The following is a 22233-nucleotide window of genomic DNA, read 5'->3' on the forward strand; positions in this document are numbered from 1 at the left end:
ATTTTATAAAGCAGGTATGATAACCTTTTAGAGGCTAAATATTCTATCTGATTATTAATACCTGGCTATTCCAAATTAAAGGCAACCTGATAAACCCAATCATTTGGAATCCTTTCTTTGTAAAATTAGGAGGTTGATGGGTAAGCATTTGGTTTTATTTAAATAAGCAGTCTAGACACTAATAAAAACTGTAAACAAAATGGATCTGTCCACAAACATTACATCAATCGTTCCAGGATTAAGTGGACAAATAAAGGTTAATGATAAACTGTTAAGAGAGTTGTGTAGAAGCAGTCTATTCTTATTGTTGTTGTTAGAACTAAATTAAACTTTAACATTTAAATAACAGGTTGATTTGAAATTTTTAAAATAGTGTTTTGTTTTTTTTAAGCCAATCGTAAACGAGAAGAATTAGCAGAATTACCAAAATCTAGAGATAAATTCATAAAGGAATATTGTAAAGGTTTAGTATACAAATGATTACAAAAAAACATTTTAATCAGCAGATTAATGTGTCTTACAGTTTTCTAACAATACTATATTTTTGATAATTGGCATAACTAATAGCAGTTAGCAGTTTTATACTGAAATCATTATTTTCTGATAATAAAAATACTTATTTTTTTCTCAGTGTGTGCTGCTTGATAGCTAATACTCCTGAAAAGCTAGGCAAATGTACTTTATATATAAACACTTTACTGGATGCACCATTTATTCATGTATGATCATTTTGGATAGTATTGAGGAAATTGTAAATTGTACATTGTCATGGCAAATTTTTTTGTGAACTATGCCAATTTTCTAAACACAAACCCAACAACTACTTAAGTGTTGAAAGAGCAAAAAAGTTTATTGCAACCAAAAGTAAACGGACAGCACTGGACTGGCCAGCCAGAAGACAACAGACGCCCCAAGGAAATTCCGCAAGATCTCCCCTCACTTCCCCAATTTTACATGGTTTATATACCCTTACTTAGCAGTTACATCATTGTTTGCTCCTCCTTATGTCAAGAAACTACTTAATATTAATGAGAAGTAAGCTAATTTTGCTCAGGTCAGATTGATGTGGCACCTCCCCATTACGTAATTTTTCCCTCCCATCTCATATTTATTCATGTCTGGGTCGGCCTAAAAATCTTGTTTTAATTCTTCCCTGTTTTGGAAAAAGTTTGGTTTGTTCCTGTTTTCTAACCAGACTACTGACCACTGCTGGTGATGAATTGGGTTTTCGTCTGAGAAAGTTTTTAGCTTTTAAATACATAATAATCATATTCCTACTTTCCTATTCTTATTCAATAACTTTCCTTAAAGATATGGAAATAATTTATTGGGCAATTTTTAGTTTTTATTATACTTTATTTTTTTATTCTTTTTATGATCTGAAGATTATAATAAATAATTATTGGACTTCATAATTAGGGTCTAAGTACACCCTGACTAAGTACAGTTAGGGTCAAAATTGGGTCAAAGGTTGATTGCATTAGATTATATTACTTTAAATATTGTTATTATTGCATAATTATTATAATAATTTTCCTTAATTAAAAGACTGATCATTAATATTTTGATTAATAAAATAATACTATTCCTCTTAAATTATAATTTGATTATTAACCCATGTGACTTTAAACATTGACGTTTGATAATATACATATACATTATGGATTAGTAATTATAGTTTAATTAATTATTTAATTAATATTCAAAAAGTTACAATCTTTATTAATAAATTTTGGTTATGTAATATAATATAAAGTGTAGTAAGGGATAGTCATGGATTTAATTATTAACTATTGATCCCTTTGTTTTTTAGCTTTAAAACACGAAGTCTGGCCATCTGTGCTCTGTGTCCAAAAAACGGAACTGAAAGTTATTTCTTTCAACTTTTTCCTAAGCATCTCTGTTGATCTTATTTTGGCAAATAACTTTTTTGGACTTTTCCATGAGGTTCTGCCTGCCTTAAGTTCCTTATTTCTTGCTCTCTGTGTGTACGAGTTGTTCTTGGGTCATACTTTGCATACGTTCCTGCTAAATTATCGTTAGTTATGAGTAAACAGCTATAAAACAAAATAAAGAGGAGTAAATATAATTAGTATTATTATTTTTCCTAGTATTATTATTTTTACTTATTGCCTTGTTTCTTATCCCTGCCTTCTACCTGTATATTTTTCACTTCACTAATTTGTTGTGCAGGCACCTGCTCTTTTATTGTAGCGAGCAGATCAAGGCCTCCTGAACAGAGGCCTTCTGGGTATTTAGTACTTCACACTTGAATATAATTGTAGGCCAATAAAAACTGATTAACACTATTCCATTACTTTTTGCTAAATAAACCATACACAAGATGTAATAAATCTACCATAAGGGTATTATATTTTTAAACCAGGAAAAACTTTATAATGAGAACTAAACAATTTCCTAAAATATACAAAAATGCATTCCGTCGTATTTTGACTTATACAAAGTAAATAGGTGTCTTTCTACAGTTTTCCACATTCTCTCATGCCTTTATTTTACATTCTTTCAGTCACTTAATTATAAAAATTATAAAGGCCTTAAGATAATCAAGAGTAACAACAAACCAGTTCATATACTGTACATATACTGTATATACACACTACCCCTTAAAAGTTGGCGGGGATGTTAGTAACACTTCCTAATTCCATGGCCGTTCCTGATTTTTAATTCTCTCTTTTTACACTGTAAAGCAATAATGAATGTGTTTATTCAAAATACAAAAATACACAAATAAAAAAATCACAAATTTGACCAGTTAATATTGAGATGTATCATGCTCTGTAAAGCTTCACAACAGCTCTAATCTGAAGTGCTGTTTGTTAATTGGTGATTTCTGAGGCTGGTAACTCTAAATGAACGTACAGAGGTAAGTTTTTGGTATGGCTTTCCTGGGAAGGTCTTTATGAGAGCCATGGTGTTTGATAGAGAATCACAGTGGAGTATCAGTTGGGAGTCACAGAGGAGAACTTTAAAATGAGTCACAGCAGAGAAAGTGAGAAGTCACAGGAGAGTCACAGAAGATTCACAAAGTCAAATAGAGATTTAGTCACTGCTCTTCTGACCGTCTGTTCTGGATAATTCAGTAAGCCTTAGATTGCACTCTCATAGGTGATTCGAGCATCTGATGGTGACAGAGTACCCTGACTCACAGCTGAAACACACACACACACACACACACACACACAGTGTTAAATTTGTATAGAGTTAAATTTAAGAATCCTATTGGTTTGTCCCTCTATCTATCTATCTATCTATCTATCTATCTATCTATCTATCTATCTATCTATCTATCTATCTATCTATCTATCTATCCATTCATGCATTTTTTCAGTCAACCTTCCATGTGTGTGTGAGATGTCTCACCCCACTCCGGGTTCTTGGGTCTTCTCAGTAGGCCTGGTCCACACAGACCGATAATCAGCGCTCCAAGTGGAGCAGTGATGAGAATGGAGAGAACAGCCACACTCAGCACGTCCATACCAAAATGCTGAAATTCATTATGCTGCTTCACACGTGCCATGTCCAGAGCTGTCGAGCCTATTGCAGCCTGCCAAAAGAGACACTCAGCCAATCAGCTTGCAGTTTCCACTTTATCTTAATTTCCTGTTTTCTTGTTAGTAATGGACAAACCACTGACTTAGCACATATTCTCTTAGCGTACTACACCAATAAAATAGTTACTTGTGTCATATGGGAATATCTGAGTACTCTACCATCCATCCATCCATTTTTGAACCTCTGTAGTCTACCTAGGGACACTGGAGGCCAGTGGTGGCCATAGTATTTATTCCTGTTTTAACAACTCTGGTAGGACCTACAGTCTAAATTCACACATTCATTCACACACTACTGGAAGTTTGGGAATGTCTATTAGTCTAATCTGCATGACTTGCACACAAACTCCGGGAATCAAAGCCGGACAATGGAGGTGCAAGGCAACAGTGCTAACCACTAAGCCACAGTGCTGGCATATACTGTATGTTCCCAATAATATTCAAAATCCAGAAGAAAGAAAACTGTGAGAACAAAGGATAAAATATAAAAATGCAAAAGAAAAAAGACACATGGGATATAAATTTGTCACATTATAAACATGTTTAAGTGATGGTGACCTGAACAGTCGCTTTAGGCATCCAAGCCAGAGCGATGAAGAGCTTCTCTTTAAAAGTAAATCCAGCACAGAGGACCATAACGAAGGTGAAGAAGATCCTTACACTCAGGGCAATGCTGAGGGCAGCAAGACCCAGGGCTGAGAACACACACACAGATGTTGTGCATATGCAAAACAGATCCAACTCCTTAAACAGATAAGTGTGTGTGTGTGTGTGTGTGTGTGTGTGTGTGTGTGTGTGTGTGTGTGTGTATAAAAGAGAGGGAGACTGACCCACAGTGATGGGCTCTAGAGCACGAATGCTGATTTCAGCTCCAATCAGCCCAAACAACAGAGGCTGAAACACGTCCCATACCTTACCTACAACCTTCTCTACAGGAGCCTGAAAAACACACACACATACACACAAGAGGAAAGAAAGTGAAATCAAGACATAAATACGAACAAAAATAAAATAAATAAATAAAATACAAAGAGAACAAAAAAATAGCATAAAAGAAGAAAATGGAAGTAAAAAAAATAGCACAGCAAAAGTGAAACAAACAAACAAGTAATTTATGGAAGAAAAAAAAAGGCTGAAATAAAGGAAAAGAAAAAAGTAAAAGAGAACTTAAAAGAAAGAGTAGAAAAGACAGAAATTGGGGAATTGATAATTAGTAATTCAATAATAGACCAAAGAATAAAAGAAAGCAGAAAGAACAAAATAAGTGAAAAATATTCTGCCTTATTGTTTTCCCAGCCAGTTCCAGCGAGGAACGCAAGGACGAGTGTACAGAGTCCTCCCGAACCTGGAAATCCAGCCACATTGGAGCCGAAAACAGCAAACACACTAAGGCCGAGCAGCAGGAAGGAACGCTTCAGCACAAGAGCTTTCTACAGAACACACACAATAAACACACAATTATTATCACACATTTAAAGTACAAATAAATTTAATTACAGTACATTTATTCTCTAGACTGATGTCATTTTGCCAATGTGAAGAGTAATTAGGAATCTTTACCTGGTCCTTGCTGGGAAAATAACGGAGGAAGAAACCGAGAGCCACACCCACAACTACACCTCCTAAAACCTCTAAAAACCCTCTGAAGATGTTGAACCAGGTGGAACCTGCAGGGGGCAGCACAGAGACTGGGCTTATAACCAAAGTTAGAATCAGCCACATCTTTTTTTTCTTACGTTCCAGAACATTATTGTGTAGTTGTTTTCTTGTCTGTTGCCCTTTTTGCTTTTTTCAGGTTTCTTAGTGGTTCCATCCAGTGCTTGCTGCTTCTAATCTCAGTGCTGCAACCAATCCCGTCATTCCACTCTTCTGATTGGCTGCAGCACATCTCAGTACTTCGACCAATCCCCATCCTCCAGCTGGCTTTTAAGAAGCCATTTCAGAAAGTAGAGTCCGTCTTGAGACTCACGTTGTCTTGGCCACACTTTGGTTTTTCCCCAGCCAATATGTTGGTAATCTTTGCAGTTGAGAGACTGGTTTAGGGAAGTAAGCCACGTGGTATACATGTCAAAATGTAGGTAATCAGCTGTCTAGAGATACACTAGGTAAGAGGGTGCGTGCCAACTTATGTATCCCTTTTTGATTTAGATAGTGTAGCTAGTTAGGGTGTTTTGGGCTCATCAGATTTATTTATTCTTTTTTTTCTTATTTTTTATTTTTAGAGGAGACAAGATGGGGGGGGGGGGGGGGGGATTGTGATTTAGAATGCGTTTTTAGTTTATTTTCAGCAGCACCCATTGCCAGTCTTTCAATTAGTACCTGACTTTAAACAACTGGTTTGACTTGTAAATATTTCAATTGGTATCACTATGTAAATAAACACCCATTGCTAATAAATTATCTAGTTTGTCATCACTTTGGTTCCAACCTGTGCTGGGAATTCAACTAGCCAATGTCTAACAAATTTAAGTAACCCCTAAACAACCAAGTGTCGTAACATTTTTGGGGGCTCATCCAGGATTTTAAAGGTCCCGATGTTTTTTGTTTGTGGACATTGGTATTGTTGTTCTCAGCACGCTTGGCAAAGTGATTTCATTTGTAGTGGATGTTGTCTATTGCTTAAGGCAAATTAGTTTTGTATATTGGTTTTAAATCAGGTATGTGGTCATTCAATTTGGACTTGTTTATTCAGAACCCAACCCTTGGGGAACTTGATGTCGCAAAGATGAGTTAATTCAAATTGCTGAACATTTTCAGGTTATAGTGAGCAAGCAAAATCTTAAAAGGGAAATCCGGCAAGTTATTTATGATCAGTTGGTCGAGTTGGGGATTTTTGCTGTGGAGAGTGCAACTCCTGAAGAACTGAATCCTCTCGGTGTGACTGAAAGACTGTGCGATTATGAATGGATGTTTGATGATGGTGTTACCGCCCTTTGATCCCATATCACCCGCCTCGACTGGTTCAATGGGAGATGGCAGACTTAAGTCACATCTGGCCAAATTACAGTATGAGGCTCAGGAAAAAGCACATGCCCACCAAGCTGAGTTGGAGCTGCGATTTAAGATTCGACAACTGGAGATAGAGGCTGATAAGCAGGTCAAGCTGCGACAGCTAGACATAGAGGCTGCTAAAGCCACACGCCTGGTTTCTCCTGTCCCCGATACAGGTACATCCACAGCTGCTTCAGTGAGTGCGCCAGCTGCCTCGCCTCACTCGCACCATACTGACATAAGTAAGTATATTTCACTTGTTCCAAATTTTCGTGAAGATGAAGTTGACTCATACTTTCAAGTATTCAAACGTATTGCATTGACCCTCCATTGGCCACCTGAAATATGGACCTTGCTATTGCAGTTTAAGCTGTGTGGCAAAGCCCAGGAGATTTGTTTCGTCAGTTGAGGAAAGCTTAAATTATGATACTGTAAAGTCTGCAATATTAAGGGGTTATGAACTAGTGCCAGAAGCATATAGATAACATTTTAGGAACCATAAAAAGGGTATGCAACAGACCTATGTAGAGTTTGGTCAAGAGAAGAGCTTGTTAGATGATAAATTGTGTACTGCCACTAAGACAGTGGATTTTGATGAGTTACGTGAACTTATTTTACTAGGAGAATTCAAGAATTGCTTGCCTGGGCGTATTGTAGTACATCTAAATGAACAAAAAGTAAATTCTGCGTCTCAAGCTGCTATACATGCTGATGAGTTTATGCTTACGCATAAACCTGTGTTCTCTGTAGTTCGCTCTGGAACATTTACTGCGTCTCGTCCTAAAACAGTGGTAAAACAATGCGTCTGCTCATTTCTCTCCTCCCCGTACTCCGGCTAAGACAGAGCGGGAAAGGGAGATGAGAGAATGTTACTACTGTCATAAAGTTGGTCACTTGATTGCAGACTGTCGTGCTCTTAAAAGTAAACATGCATGACCCACAAGTGTTCATCTAATTCAAACAACAGTCTCGAACATATCATTATATCCAGAAAAGCAGGTAGTCGATGCAAGTTATCATCCATTAATTTTTAATGGGTACAACCAGCAACCCCATAGATCAGCAACCAATCCAGATACTCATGATACGGGCGCCACCCACTCGGTACTGATCGCTAATGTGCTTGTTTTGGATAAACAGACTTCGTGTGGTACAAGTATTCTTATGCAGGGCATTGAGATGGGCATTGTTAAAGCCCTTGTACATAAAATCCACTTAAAGTGTGAGCTTGTAAATAGTGTGGTGTCAATAGCTGTGCTTCCAGACTTGCCAGTTAAAGGTGTGTTACTTATTCTCAGGAATGATATTGCTGGGGGTAAAGTAATGCCATTATTAGAGGTTTTTGACTAGAAACCCGGGCCCACTGTAGATGATGAGTTGTCCACCACTTATCCTGACACTTTTCCTGCATGTTTTGAGACTCATTCTCAGGCTAAGCAGCTGGATAATGAGAAGTTTACTCTTGAGAACACATTTATGCATACTGACAAACCCTTGTTACTTAGAACTAAGAGTGTGGAAGAACCTTGTGTTCTTGAAACAGATAAAGATAAATTTCAGAAGCTTAATCCAAACATGACCCGTAAGCAGGTAATTATTGCACAGGGTAAGGATGAAACGTTAAAAAGGTGTTTTGATGCGGTACTTTCAAAGGAACAGTTTAAACAGCAACCCACAGGTTATTTTGTTGATGATTTGTTGTAAGTGGAGTTCTACACGTGAACAGAGCTGACTGGAATACCATGTACCAGGTGGTCATTCCTTCTGTATACCGACCTCATGTATTGCCACTTGCGCATGACCACTGCATACTGTCCGGTCACCTAGGAATTACCAAAACTTATCACAGAATTCTGAGACATTTTTTTTGGCCTGGTTTGAAACGAGATGTTGGTAGATACTGCCAGACAGGTCAGACATGCCAGTACAGTGGTAAACCAAATTAGATAATCCCAAATGCTCCCCTTACTCCAATACCTATTGTACATGAACCATTTTAACGTGTAATTATTGACTGTGTTGGCCCATTGCCAAGATCGAAAGCCAGTAATCAGTTCCTTTTAACTATCATATGTGCTACTACTCGTTTTTCTAAATCTGCTCCGCTTCGTAAGATAACTGCATCTACAATCATTAAAGCCCTTATGAAGTATTTTGCAATATTCGGTCCTAAGGTCACCCAGAGTAATCAGGGGATGAATTTTATTTCGAGAGTGTTTAATCAGGTGTAAAAGTTTCTTGCAATCCAACACAATGTTTCTAGCGCCTACCATCCTGAAAGCCAGGGAGCACTTGAGCGATTCCACCAGAAGTTAAAGTCTATGTTACACAAATATTGCCTAGATACGGGCAGGGATTGGGATAAAGGGGTTCCTCTTATGCTGTTTGCTGTACGAGAGGCAGTACAGGAGTCAATTGGTTTCAGTCCAGCTGAGCTTGTGTACGAACATTCTGTACTTGGCCTGCTAAAGGTGTTAAAGGAGAACATTCTGACTTCGTAGTCAGAGAGCAAAACGAATGTGCTGCAGTATGTCAGCAGGTTTCGGGAGCGGGCGTGTAAGGCTTGCTCCATGGCTCGTCAAACATTGACCTCTGCTCAAAAGACCATTAAACAGAGATATGACAAGAAGGCAATTGTTCGTGAGTTTAAAACCGGAGACCAGGTATTAGTTTTGTTACCTATTGTTGGGTCCGCTTTGTTTGCGAGATTTGCTGGTCCATATACAATTGAGGAAAAATTGAGTAACACCGATTTATGGTATTCGTACATCTAAGAGACGTGAAAAATGAGGATTTGCCATATTAATATGTTAAAAGCCTACCACCCACGGCAGTCTCACCCTGAACATGAGGAAATGACAGTGGAACCTGCTGTTGCCCGCGTTGCGCTTGTCACTGGGGGGTTGGAGACTGCCAAGGAAGGTTTAATCTTGCGGAATGCTCCGCAACAATGTGCTTTATTGCCCAATTCAGAGAAATTACTAGAGTTGCCTACATTATTGAGTCATACAAAGTTGCAGCCCATGGAGCTCGCCTTGCTTACTTGTTCCCAATCAGTTTGCACTGATTACCGTTAGGTCAATGCTGTGACAGTGCCTGATAATGACCCGTTACTGCGGATGGACAATTGTATTGACAATTTAGGTGCCGCTCAGTTTGTAACTAAATTGGCTTGTTAAAAGGTTATTGGCAAGTTTGACACCTCGTGCCTCTGACATATCTGCATTTATTACCCCAGATCACTTTATGCAGTACCAAGTTATGGCTTTTGGGCTCGACAATGCGCCTGCAACGTTTCAGCGCTTGGTCGTTACTGTACTGTCGGGTATGCCAGGGTGTCAAAAGCCAATTTAACGTTAAACCTTGCGAAATGTGATTTTGCTAAGGCAACCATTACGTCAACAAGTCCGTCCAGTTGTTGCTAAAGTTTCAGCCATTTCAAATTTTCCTGTTCCTACTACCCGGCGTCAATTAACGTGGGTTTTGTAAAAACTTCTGCAGCGTTGTAAGTCCTCTTACAAGTTTGTTAAGCCCCTCGCAACAGTTTAAGTGGTCTTTGGAATGCCAACATGCATTCAACAGTGTGAAAGCACTGCTGTGAAGTGCTCCAGTACTTGCACCACCAAATTTTGATTGCCCATTTAAGTTGGAGGTTGATGCTAGTGCTGTGGGGGCTGGGGCAGTCCTATTGCAGGAGGATGCAGATGGAATTGACCACCCGATTTGCAATTTTTTCCCGCAAATTTACTAAACACCAATTTAATTACTCCACTATCGAAAAAGAGGCTCTTGCATTACTTATGGCACTCCAACATTTCGAAGTGTATGTGTGTTCTAGTTTGCTCCCTGTTGGCGTCTATACTGACCATAACCCACTTGTTTTTCTGTTAAGAATGTATACTCAGAACCAGAGGCTGATGCGCTGGTCTCTGATTGTACCAAATTATAATCTAGACATCAAACATAAGAAAGGGACGGACAACATTGTAGCTGACACCTTGTCTCGATCCGACATGTAAGTTTTTTTTTTCCCCTCTTACTTATGTGAATGAAATTGTGTTCATTATTGTTTCATGTTATCTTGATTTTGTTTTGTTTAACAAACATGTTTTAAAATGTTTGTTCTTAAGAAAGGGGGTGTTACGTTCCAGAACATTATTGTGTAGTTGTTTTTCTTGTCTGTTGCCCTTTTTACTTTTTTCAGGTTTCATAGTGGTTCCATCCAGTGCTTCTGATTGGCTGCTCTATATCTTAGTGCTGCACCCAATCCCGTCATTCCACTCTTTTCAATTCAATTAAAATTTTATTTGTCACATACACAAACATACACAGTACGAAATGTAGTGAAATGCATTATACGACTGCCATTGGCCCTAAAAGAGAGTTAAATTTTACAAATAAGAAATAAATATGAATAAAAGAAATACGATAGAAATTAAATTAAAAAATTAAATTAAACTAGGAAAAATAGAACTAAAAATAAAAATAGAAATGTGCTAGGAAAAAATAGTACTAAAAATAAAAATGGAAATATGATGTACAAAATAGAAATATACTGTGCAAATTGAAATATACTGTACGGTGTGTGCAAATATGCATAGAGCAAAGTGTCTTAGTGCAGAGGTTATTAAAGTGTCTTTGTGCACTGGTCCAGGATGTAAACGTAAAACTGTAAAATGTAGTGTAGTTGTGAAGGTAGGTGTGCAAAGTTATTAAAGTGACTTTGTGCAATGGTCCAGGATGTAACGTACGACATGTAGTGTATATATGAAGGAAGGTGAGCGTGTAATTGTCCATAGTGTTCATGGATGTAAGAAGATTGATAGATTTGACCAATTATGAAAATATTGTGTAGTTCTGCATAGTGGTGTGGTTGTGGTTGAGAGACCTTATCGCCTGCGGGAAGAAGCTCCTCCTCAGTCTCTCTGTGTTGGCCTTCAAGGAGCGGAATCGCTTCCCAGACCGCAACAGAGTAAACAGTCCGTTATTGGGGTGGCTGAGGTCCTTCACGATCTTCCTGGCCTTGGTCAAGCACCGCTTGCTGTAAATCGATTGCAGGTCAGGGAGCTCGATGCGGATGATGCGCTCAGCTGATCGCACCACCCTCTGTAGAGCTCGTCTGTCCTGCATGGTGCTGTTCCCGAACCAGGTCGTGATATTTCCCGTCAGGATGCTCTCGATGGTGCAGGAGTAGAAATTCCTGAGCACCTTGGAGGGCAGTCTAAAGTCTCTCAAGCGTCTGAGGTGGTAGAGACGCTGCCGGGCCTTTTTTACCACGGTGTTGATGTGACAGGACCATGCCAGGTCCTGCGTGATGTAAACACCGAGGTATCTGAAGCTGTCCACTCTCTCCACTGGGCTCCTGTTGATGACGGGGGTCTGGTAGTTCCTCACCTGCTTTGTACTAAAGTCCACTATCAGCTCCTTTGTTTTACTGACGTTCAGGAGGAGATTGTTTCTCTGGCACCAGTTCTCCAGATTTCCAACCTCCTCCAGGTAGGCCGTCTCATCGTTGTTCGTGATCAGGCCCACCACAACAGTGTCGTCAGCAAACTTGATGATGGTGGTGGAGCTGGTAGTGGCCACGCAGTCGTGGGTGTACAGAGAGTACAGCAGGGGGCTCAGAACACAACCCTGGGGGGCTCCAGTACTGAGAGTGAGGGAGGCTGAGACATGTCCGCCCATCCTTACTGCCTGTGGTCTGCCAGTTAGGAAGTTGGAGATCCACTGACACATAGATGAGCTGAGTCCCAGGTGCTCCAGCTTGGTGGTAAGTGTGGAGGGAATTATGGTATTAAATGCAGAACTGTAGTCGATGAAGAGCATTTTCACATAATTCCCCCTCCGAGTGTCCAGGTGAGTGAGAGATGTATGGAGGAGATGAGAGATTGCATCGTCCGTGGAACGGTTTGGACGATAAGCAAACTGTAGTGGGTCGAGTGTGTCTGGTAGTGAAGAGATGATGAAGTCTCTGACCAGGCGTTCAAAGCACTTCATCACTACTGAAGTGAGGGCTACAGGGCGATAATCATTGAGGGAAGCAGGATGAGGTTCCTTTGGGACAGGAACAATGATGGACTCTTTGAAGCATGTGGGGATCACCGACTGAGATAAAGAGATGTTAAATATCTCAGTGAACACAGGTGCTAGCTGGTCAGCGCAGGCTCTGAGAATACGGCCTGAGATTCCGTCTGGTCCTGCTGCTTTCCTGGTGTTCACTCTCTTGAAGGCTCCCCTCACGTCATGCTCGGTGATGATGAACGCGCTTCCGGTGCTGGCAGTGACTTCCTGTCTGCAGCCGTTAGCGCCGCTAGCATTAGCATCGCTAGCGTCCTTAGCTGCAGCCTCGAAGCGAGCATAGAAAGTGTTCAGCTCGTCTGCCAGAGACACGTCTGCGTTTATCATACCGGATGTTGGTGCTTTATAATCCGTTATTGTCCTTAGTCCCTGCCACAGGCTCCTAGAGTCACTCTGTTGGAGATGTGACTCTAGTTTCCTCCCGTAGCGCTGCTTTGCCTCTTTCACCGCCTTCCGGACGCTGTATGACGCAGCCTTGTACGGTTCCATGTCCCCCGACGCGAGTCCCGTGTTGTAGGCAGCGGTGCGAGATCTCAGAGCGTCGCGGATGGTTTTATCCACCCACGGCTTCTGGTTGGGAAACGTTTTAATAGTCTTTTTTTCTACGGTATCGTCCGCTAATTTCCCGATGAATCCCACAACCGCTTCCGTAAACACGCTGACGTCACCATCGGAGCTGTTTCTGAACATGTCCCAGTCTGCGTCATCGAGTGCGTCCTGTAACGCGGCCACCGATTGGTCCGTCCAGCGCGCGACCTCCCTCTGAACCGGAACTTCCTGTTTCAGCCTTTGTTTGTATTTTGGCATGAGGAAGATGGCGGCATGGTCGGATTTACCAAACGGTGGACAAGATTGTGCCTTGTAACCGTCCTTGACTGTGGTGTAGCAATGATCCAGTGTCCTTTCGCCCCTGGTGGGGCAGGTGATGTGCTGATAAAAGTTTGGCGCTGCACGTTTGAGGTTGGCACTATTAAAGTCCCCCGCCACAATAAGCGCAGCGTCCCGGTGTTGTGTTTGTTGCTGTGTGAGTGCCTCATGCAGCTCGCATAAGGCAGTGTCCGTGTCCGCTTGTGGTGGAATATAAACAGCGCTGATTATGACCGATGTAAACTCCCGAGGAAGGTAAAAAGGACGACACATGATGGACAGTAGTTCCAGGTTTGGTGTGCAGGAGCGTGTGAGAGGAACAACGCTCGCGCTGTTGCACCAGCTGCTGTTCACCATTAAACACACGCCGCCTCCCCTTGACTTCCCCGAGTCCCGCGTGCTGTCCATGCGATGAACCGAGAAGAACTCGGCCGGCTGGATGGCGTGGTCCGGCACCGCTGGGTTCAGCCATGTCTCGGTGAAGCAGAGGAGATTGCAGTCCCGAATGTCTCTCTGGAACTTTATCCTGGCCCTGAGGTCATCGAGCTTGTTTTCCAGTGACTGGACATTGGCGAGCAGGATGCTAGGCAGCGGTGTGCGGTGTGCACGTGCTCTCAGCCTGTTCCTGACGCCGGCTCGTTTCCCTCGGGGCCGCCGCTTCGCGTCGCGTCCTTTGTTGTCCCTCAGGATCTCACTCGGCCAGCTCGGATCCGGAGTTAAAAACGTCGAATTGTGAGTACATTGTATACCAATAAAAACAAGAGTGTCTCTATCATAACTAATGTACCCCATGGTGGTAATTTTGCCAGTTTTAAAACGCTGTAAACTAACTTAAAGAACAAAAACAAAGAAAAGGTGGTCGGAGCAGTCGTGACGGCAGCCGACCTCACCGGCGCCATCTTGGAATTTATCTGATTGGCTGCAGCACATCTCAGTACTTCGACCAATCCCCATCCTCCAGCTGGCTTTTAAGAAGCCATTTCAGAAGTTAGAGTCATGTTTTGCGCTCATCAGATTTATTTATTCTTTTTTTTTCTTGCCTTTTTTTTATTTTTTGAGGAGACTAGATGGGGGGGATTGTGATTTAGCTAGACTGGATTTTGGTTTATTTTCAGCAGCACCCATTGCCAGTCTTCCAATTAGTACCTGACTTTAAACAACTGGTTTGACTTGTAAATATTTCACTTGGTATCACTTCTTGCACTTTATGTAAATAAATACCCATTGCTAATAAATTGTCTAGTTTGTCATCACTTTGGTTTCAACCTGTGCTGGGAATTCAACTAGCCAATGTCTAACAAATTTAAGTGTGCGACCCCTAGACCACCAAGGGTCATAAAACTGAGGCTCAATGATAGTTCAGGGCTGGTGTGAACACTGTAAACAGAGATGAGAAAACTATGGAGGGGACAGTCTCAGCTAAGGGTAAATCCACACCTTTCAGTGGTTTTGAGTGTTTTTCTTGGCAGTGTTGCAGTCCCCCGGAAACTGGACAAGTTTCAAATTTTGACTCCTATATAGAGACTGACCATGGACTGTAATAATATGGTTTTCTAGGAAACTTGTCTCAACACCTTCATCCCATCAACAGTATGCTGGACCTCAATGGGAGCGCCATTTTCACTGCTGATAAAAACAGCAGGTGTATGCAGTTATGTAAATAAAACATGGTGCACAGCATCTACTATTGTTGCCATTCAGGAAACAATTATAACATTTCCCAACAAAAAGCCTCATTTCCCAAAAGAGAAGTCTGCCTTCTACTCCAAACAAGTACCACTGTTAGTAACATAGCAACTAGTGTAGCACTTCAAAGCACTTCAGTAAGTTGCTCTTTAAATGTATGTAAATGTAAATGTTTCACAGAAACCTTTAACCTGTCTCTTTGATCTGTCACAATCACCATTTTCAAAGCAAAATGTTTTGAAAGGCTGGTTCTTACTCACCTCAAAGCCTGCTTGACAGCCCCCCCCCTCCCCGCCCACCCCCCTGGATCGACACCACTTTTCTTGCCACCCCAACAGGTCACCTGAGAACGCCATCATCACAGCACTCCATTTTTTTCTGACAAACTAAAACAACTCCACCTTATGTAATAATGCCTTTTTTTTTTTAAGTTCAGCATTCAATACAGTCAGCACGTCCAGGCAAATCTTAAAGCTTAAACAACTTGGCAGCGGTACTTTTTAGTAGTGGACCAGTCAGACCTCTAGTCTGTCAGACTGCAGAACCTCACCTCCCCTCCGGTCTCTTCCTGAACACTGAAGCTCCACGGGGATGTGTATTGTCCTTATATTCCCTCTTCACCCATGACTCTTTACCTGTGCATGCCAATAGTATTATCATGCTTTTAGACAGGTGATAGGCCTGATCAGAAGCAACAATAAAACAAGCTTATAGGGATAACATCTATCCTGCACCTAGTGGCATGGTGTGAGGAATAACCTGGAAAACGGCTAAAGTAATTCTTGACTTCAGATGTGCTGGAAAACACACTCATGCTCTTATTCACATCAGTGGAGCCACTCTAAAGCATATATCGTATGTACAGTATATAAGCAAAGTTTAAAGTTCCAATCAGTCCACATCTCACTGTTTCTCCACTGCTTACCCACTATGCATCTTCTGTACATCTTTTGTACCCCTTTCTTTAACTGCTGCCTTTACTACCTATATTTATATCCATATCCATTATATCCATAATTGATTCAATATATACATATATGTTTTGTAACATGTTATATTCTTAACATCTCTCAACCACTGCATATGCAGTTGAACCAGATCTAATACAATCTACTTTAATGACAATCAGTTACCAGTGGCGAAAGCGATGCCGAGGCAGGTGGTGAACCCTGTGATGGCGAGAACATCATCAAAGCTTCCAGCAGCCATTAACAACGTAGGCACGCCCTGTTCTACCCCGTAGCCATCTTTCTGCAGCAGCAGCATGGACGGGACCACGACAGCAGGAGACACGGCACCCAAAACAAACCTAAACACAACACACACACTTAAACAACCCTTAGACAAATTGCTTAGGTATGGCTCGCTGTTTAGATCTGTTATAATTGTATATTAACATTTTTTTTTAAGTTGCACCTGTAATTAAATGTAAACTGTGCATGTAATGAGAGGTTAATATAAGCAGGCGAACCCCAGAATAAAGCCCCAAATCCATGGAAGTCCCATGAGGAAGTGCGACAGCAGAGCCACAGTTGAGGCTTCAATTAGACATGGACCCACAGCTACACGGACACACACCGCCTTCAGCTTTTTCAGGGCCTGAAATCAACAACGCATGAAATCTTACTTTTGGTAACCTAACCACAAACACACTGTACTTAGTTGCTTAAATTCATTTTTCAACTGTATTAACTTACAGAATCTGCTTTTTTTCTCTCTGCTTATGTAGAACATTCAAATGTAACTATAAAAAAACAAACTACACATACAAACACAACATGAACTCTTGTCCTGGCAGTATGTGGGCGGAGCAAGGAAATATTTGACATACCGAGGCATCCAATCCCAGGCCAGCTCGGGTCAAAATAACAGCAAGGGCGATGTTTCTGAGTGAAGTAGACCATTTAAAGTTAATGTAAACAGCCTCTGTTACCACGGGGATGTTCCTGAGAAGGAGACCTGCTACCAACATACCTGACCACGCACACACACATACACAAAGTAAAATGTTTACTACCAACTGGGATATCAGTTACACTTTTCTTAATTTGGTTTGGGAAAAAAATATTGCTGAGAATAAAAGAAGGCATTCTACCCAGGAGAGGGGGGAGGGGTGGGAGCCGGGGTAATCTGACAAATCCCACCAGCTTCCCTCCAATCAGAGAGCAGATTAACACGGTGATGATGCCGAAGAGGTTTCCTCCAGGAAGACATTCGTGCTCAGTGATGGACCAAACCACTCCATATAACACTGCAGCCATGGATGCTTTACACACACAAACAAACACTCTGATTAAGCAACATTATGGAAGAGCTCAGAGTGTGATGTCACTAATCAAAATTCAACCAACCACAATTTGATATGCAAATTAGATGACATACTGTAAGAGCCAGATCCAACTAAAGTCATTTATTTATATATGTTAAGTTATGTTAAGTTATAAATGGTCAGTAAGAAAACTTGGCTGCTGTTTGCAGTGAACAGAGGATGGTTATAATGGTGATGGGTAAATATTTTCTGACAAATTTTGGCTGTTGTAAAATAAATCATTGATAAAGAGACCCTAATATGGAATTGTTGCACTTAAGTGAGCTCGTTTACTAGAAATGTGGTAACCAGCTAGTTAAGTTAGATGATATTAGCACTACTCCATCCATCCATTAAGGAACCTCTGTAGTCCAGCTAGGGACCGTAGAGGCCAATGGTGATTATTGTATTTATTTCCATTTGTACAACTGTGGTAGGACCTCCGGTCAACACTCACATGATCATTCACACACTACAGGTAATTTGGGAACGCCAATTAACCTAACCTGCCTGGTGGAAAACCCACCAAGCACAGGGAGAACATGAAAACTTTATGCACACAGACTTGACGCAGGAATCGTGAAGTACACCCTAAATTATAACAGCTATACGCCTTTAACCATGCAAAGTCACATGACTTATTTATCATGTTCATGTGTTTATCAGTGGCTGAGTATGTCTCTAGACCTGAACCCTATTGAGCACAGGTGGGCCATCCTCAAGCAGAAGGTGGCAAAGAGCCATGTGTGTAACATCCAGCAGCTCTGTGATATCATTATGGAGAAGTGGAAAAGAATCCCAGCAACAACATGTGCAGCTCTGGTTAATTTCAGGCCCAGGAGGATTAAGTCCATGATAGATAACAACGGTGTTTATGCAAAATACTGACACTTCAGACATAGTTTTGACATGTTCACTTAGGGTAGACTCATTTTCATTGGCAGTTATTTATACAATAAAGTCTGCATGTTGAGTTATTGTTGGAGGGCAGGAAATCTGTACTGCTAAACGAGCTGTACATTGACACTATACTTCACTACTCTAACGTATATTTAATTTTTCATTTCTATAATGTTGTCCCTTGAAAACATAAAATAAAGTGGTTGCTGAAATGTGACAGGTGTACTCATGTGTGGGATGTAGAGATGTTCTTGGACTGTATTGGTAGTTTATTAGAATTATTTGAATATTACTTCCAAATGTTTATTTGGAATTTTATACTATACAACTGTTTATAATTTACCAGACCACCAAAAGGCACCTGCACATGTTTTACTTCAGTTGTCTCACTTTCTGCTTTGTAGTCTACATCACTTGTTTTCTTGTCACAACCTGGTCTTGCTATTGGGTTGTTCATCTGATTCCTGGTTTCATCCACTATTTAACATTTACTTGATTTATTCATGAATATTTTCCGTAAGTGCATACTTAAGTGTGACTTCTTTAAATTACTAAAAATAAATAGAATCTAGGGGTGAGAGAGTGGGACCGTCATTCATTTGTTTGTCACTTGAAGTTATTCATAATTCATTGGTATGCCACTTTGTCCTCTTCACCTTTGGTAATACATGATGCGAGTAGGCCGCGGGGAGGACATGGACATCGCTTCCTCAGCCACAAACAGCATCGTTGCTTTTGCTCCGTGTTGGTGAAGGCGTCTATCGAGTGTACGGCTCTCTGCACCTCGGCCTCTCCCGTGTCCTCAATCATCAACGCCTGGAACGTCTGATTATCTGAACAGTGCTGGGAATATGAATTGAAACCTAATCGTAAACCTGTGCTGAACACCTTACTGTGTGTGTGTGTGTGTGTGTCATGACAACAGATAAGAAATATTAGAATAAAGTACATATCAGAGTGCAAGTTCCTGTTTGTTTTGCAGGGTTTGTCTCACACACTCTCTCTTTTATGCACACACACACACACACACACGCACACACACATATACACATTCATAAATGTGTGTGTGTCTATATTAATATATAGGCACACACATTACATGTCATAAGACTTACTCATGTAACAACAAAGTACAAATATATAAAGAGAAGAATGTGGAACATAATACTGTATTTTTTATACTTATAAATAATGATATTACAATACAGTATATTATATACGCCAAGGTCTTTAAGTGTATAAGTGTGTATACTGTAAATACAATATGTAATAAAAAAATATCAGAAAGTGATAATGCTACTAATAATAATGCAAAATGATTATTTTTTTCATGCATTAATAACCCATGATGTACCTCTGCATGGTTTCCCACCACACGAGCTTCGTCCTCCACCGAGTGGGACGAATCAGGTTGAAGCTTAGCATGATCCATAATACAGTGAGATCACTTCATCACTGACCTAGTGCTCTGACCATTGAGGAAGTTCACCCTCCACTTCCTGCTCACTAACGAGGCGGACCTACCGGCAGCCTATGACACACCACTGAGGACAAAATATGGTATGTTGAAATTCAAATTATGATTCATTAGGTGTTGTTTAATAGTCTATAACAGCAGCTCTAACAATTCTGTATATAGTAGCAGTTCTTTTACAGCCACGTGTAAGGTGGATGTATAACATAAATTACTGACATAATGCAGTTTACTAGAAAAGAAGACTTTTATCAAGGAAGTCTCTGCCTGGTAACAGTCAAAGGTAATGCTGTATAACTATATAACTTTAGGTTCAAAGACATATCTCACAACAATTCTGGGTAAATTGAGGTGCATGTGGTAACACTTCCTATATCTTGTATCCAGATAAAGATACTGTGCATGCCAATAGCTTGTGTGTCTGTTGGAACCATTTTGTAAAATTGAAAAATGCAAATGTGTTACCTATCGTCTGTCTGCCTCCGCGTCTCTCTATGACTTACATATATTATACATATTATACATATTGGTAACTGGTTCTTTTATTCTACGCGACACAGATCACGTGGGCGAAAGCTTAATTACACACTCTTAGCTAATAAAAAACAGAGTGTGTATTTGTCTATATCTTACCCGATTCGGGACCTGGCTGGTACACGAAGTGCAGCGAACGGATAATTCTTCTTCTTTTAATTCATCCTAAAAAAATAAATAAATCAGACACTTTTTTTAAACCTAACAATCACAGAAAAATATTATTCAAGCCCCATTCTGCTTTGTTTAATATAAAGCTTCATGTGTGTGTAAGGATTTAGTATATACATAGAAACACAGGTTGTTTCTATGTGCAAAAATATGATTATAGTGTTGGAAATTGGTAATATTGTATTGAACATTTATATTTTTATCAAATAAAAAGGAAACACAAATACAATTTCATGCCCTTTTATGTCTGTAGTGTCTGTAACCTCTTTTAAATATAATCTTTTTAATGATCCTAATTGTCATTCAGATGAAACCTGGATTTAGATTTCACATCAAAAGCCATAAACGTGAAAAAGTGTATTATTCTAAACTGCAAATCCACTGCACATGAATTTGACATCATTATGGACACTACAGATTTCTTGCTTTTTAAGAATAATAAAAAAAAAAGCAACAATGTTTACAGGTCAAATACTTTAAAGGACTTACACAGTTTTAGTATCAATACATAAAGAAATATGAATAAAAAAATGGCCATTTTTGGGGCTCTCATAAAATTCTCTCTCCAAAACGACAACTTAAAATGTTAAGGGAAGTGAGATCAGTCAATTCCATGTCGCATAAACTTAAAAAGTAGCTTTTTTTGGTCTGTATTATTATGTGTATTACATAATAAATAAATTAATAAAATCAGTACCGATACCCTAACTGGCTGTTTGCATAAATCTCACATTTTCAGGGATTAAATCAAATAAATATAAAAAAAATATATTTAAAGCTTTTGGTGTTTTGATGTGAAGTGAGGCTTAAACGGAGGCAGCAGATTAAACTGAAGAGTTAATCCGAATTAATCCAGACAATTAACTCAGCATATGTTACATTAGCACCTCATGGACTAAAACAATGGACTACACATGTAAATAATATTACACACACACACACACACACACACACACACACACAGTGAAGTAGCCAGATTAAATCTGCAATAATAAATAATTATAATAATTAAAAAAAAACGAAAGACCAGCAACAACAATAACAGATAGAGAAACAGATAGAGAAACAGATAGAGATTTGTACTGTACACGTCAGTATGTTCGTCTCCTTTTCGGCTCACTCGCATCATACGCGTTATAATGTAACGCTGTTGTCATGGTTACTCACTTTCAGCAGAATTCGCCTTTTCTTCTTCCTCTGATGCTGCGCCGTAATTTTAGGCTCGATCCCAAACACTTTCTCACTCTCTCTGTGCGCGCACTCTACAGGCTGCAGTGTCCTGGCATTTACACCCTACTCAGTGCACTACATAGAGTATAAGGAGCAGTTTGGGATAGAATCAGTCACAAGTAACGCGAATAAGCTAAAATGGGTGGCTGACTGAAAACTGCACGGAGTTCACTAACGGCTTTACTGACCATGACAAAATAAACAATGAGACTAATAACATTTTAGTGTTTAAAATTGATTAAAAACACCATCTTCATCAAACAAAGGTTTATCACTTTATAACAGAGAGACGTTTTCATTACCTTTGATTATTCTTAATTATTTGCAATGACATGCTTTAAAAAAGTGATATTTAACAGTCATATTTAATACATTTTACTCATACATAATAGAGTAAATTTCACAGTTTCAAACAATCATAG

General features: G+C 40.0%; 1 protein-coding gene across 2 annotated transcripts; it reads right to left on the bottom strand.

Moving 5' to 3' along the window:
- Positions 1–2489: 2489 nt before the first annotated feature.
- si:dkey-162b23.4 (sodium/hydrogen exchanger 9B2) lies at positions 2490–21775 on the bottom strand. Of its 2 annotated transcripts, none has more exons than XM_053479564.1 (14): positions 21749–21775; positions 20510–20575; positions 19757–19946; positions 19059–19245; positions 17290–17460; positions 17026–17168; positions 16666–16793; positions 16328–16503; positions 5133–5239; positions 4853–5002; positions 4403–4511; positions 4131–4267; positions 3382–3565; positions 2490–3169 (listed from the first exon to the last, which is right to left on the bottom strand). In XM_053479564.1, the coding sequence occupies exons 3-14, from the start codon at positions 19832–19834 to the stop codon at positions 3108–3110; spliced, it is 1632 nt and encodes a 543-aa protein (XP_053335539.1). In that variant the 5' UTR covers positions 19835–19946; positions 20510–20575; positions 21749–21775; the 3' UTR covers positions 2490–3107. The 2 variants fall into 2 exon arrangements, with proteins under 2 accessions (XP_053335539.1, XP_053335538.1); XM_053479563.1 differs by lacking the exon at positions 21749–21775 and adding an exon at positions 21670–21724.
- Positions 21776–22233: the final 458 nt, after the last annotated feature.

The sequence above is a fragment of the Clarias gariepinus genome, chromosome 20 (assembly GCF_024256425.1).
Source record: "Clarias gariepinus isolate MV-2021 ecotype Netherlands chromosome 20, CGAR_prim_01v2, whole genome shotgun sequence".
Classification (NCBI taxonomy): Eukaryota; Metazoa; Chordata; class Actinopteri; order Siluriformes; family Clariidae; genus Clarias; species Clarias gariepinus.

What these genes read in the sequence shown, in the direction of transcription:
- si:dkey-162b23.4 (XM_053479564.1), bottom strand. Translation starts at nt 19,834, where the DNA reads ATGGATCATGCTAAGCTTCAACCTGATTCGTCCCACTCGGTGGAGGAC. An exon ending in TGGTGGGAAACCATGCAGAG is followed by an intron (nt 19,246 to 19,756) that starts GTACATCATGGG and finishes TCATATTCCCAG; the next exon opens with CACTGTTCAGATAATCAGAC. An exon ending in ATTTGGGGCTTTATTCTGGG is followed by an intron (nt 16,504 to 16,665) that starts GTTCGCCTGCTT and finishes TGTTGTGTTTAG; the next exon opens with GTTTGTTTTGGGTGCCGTGT.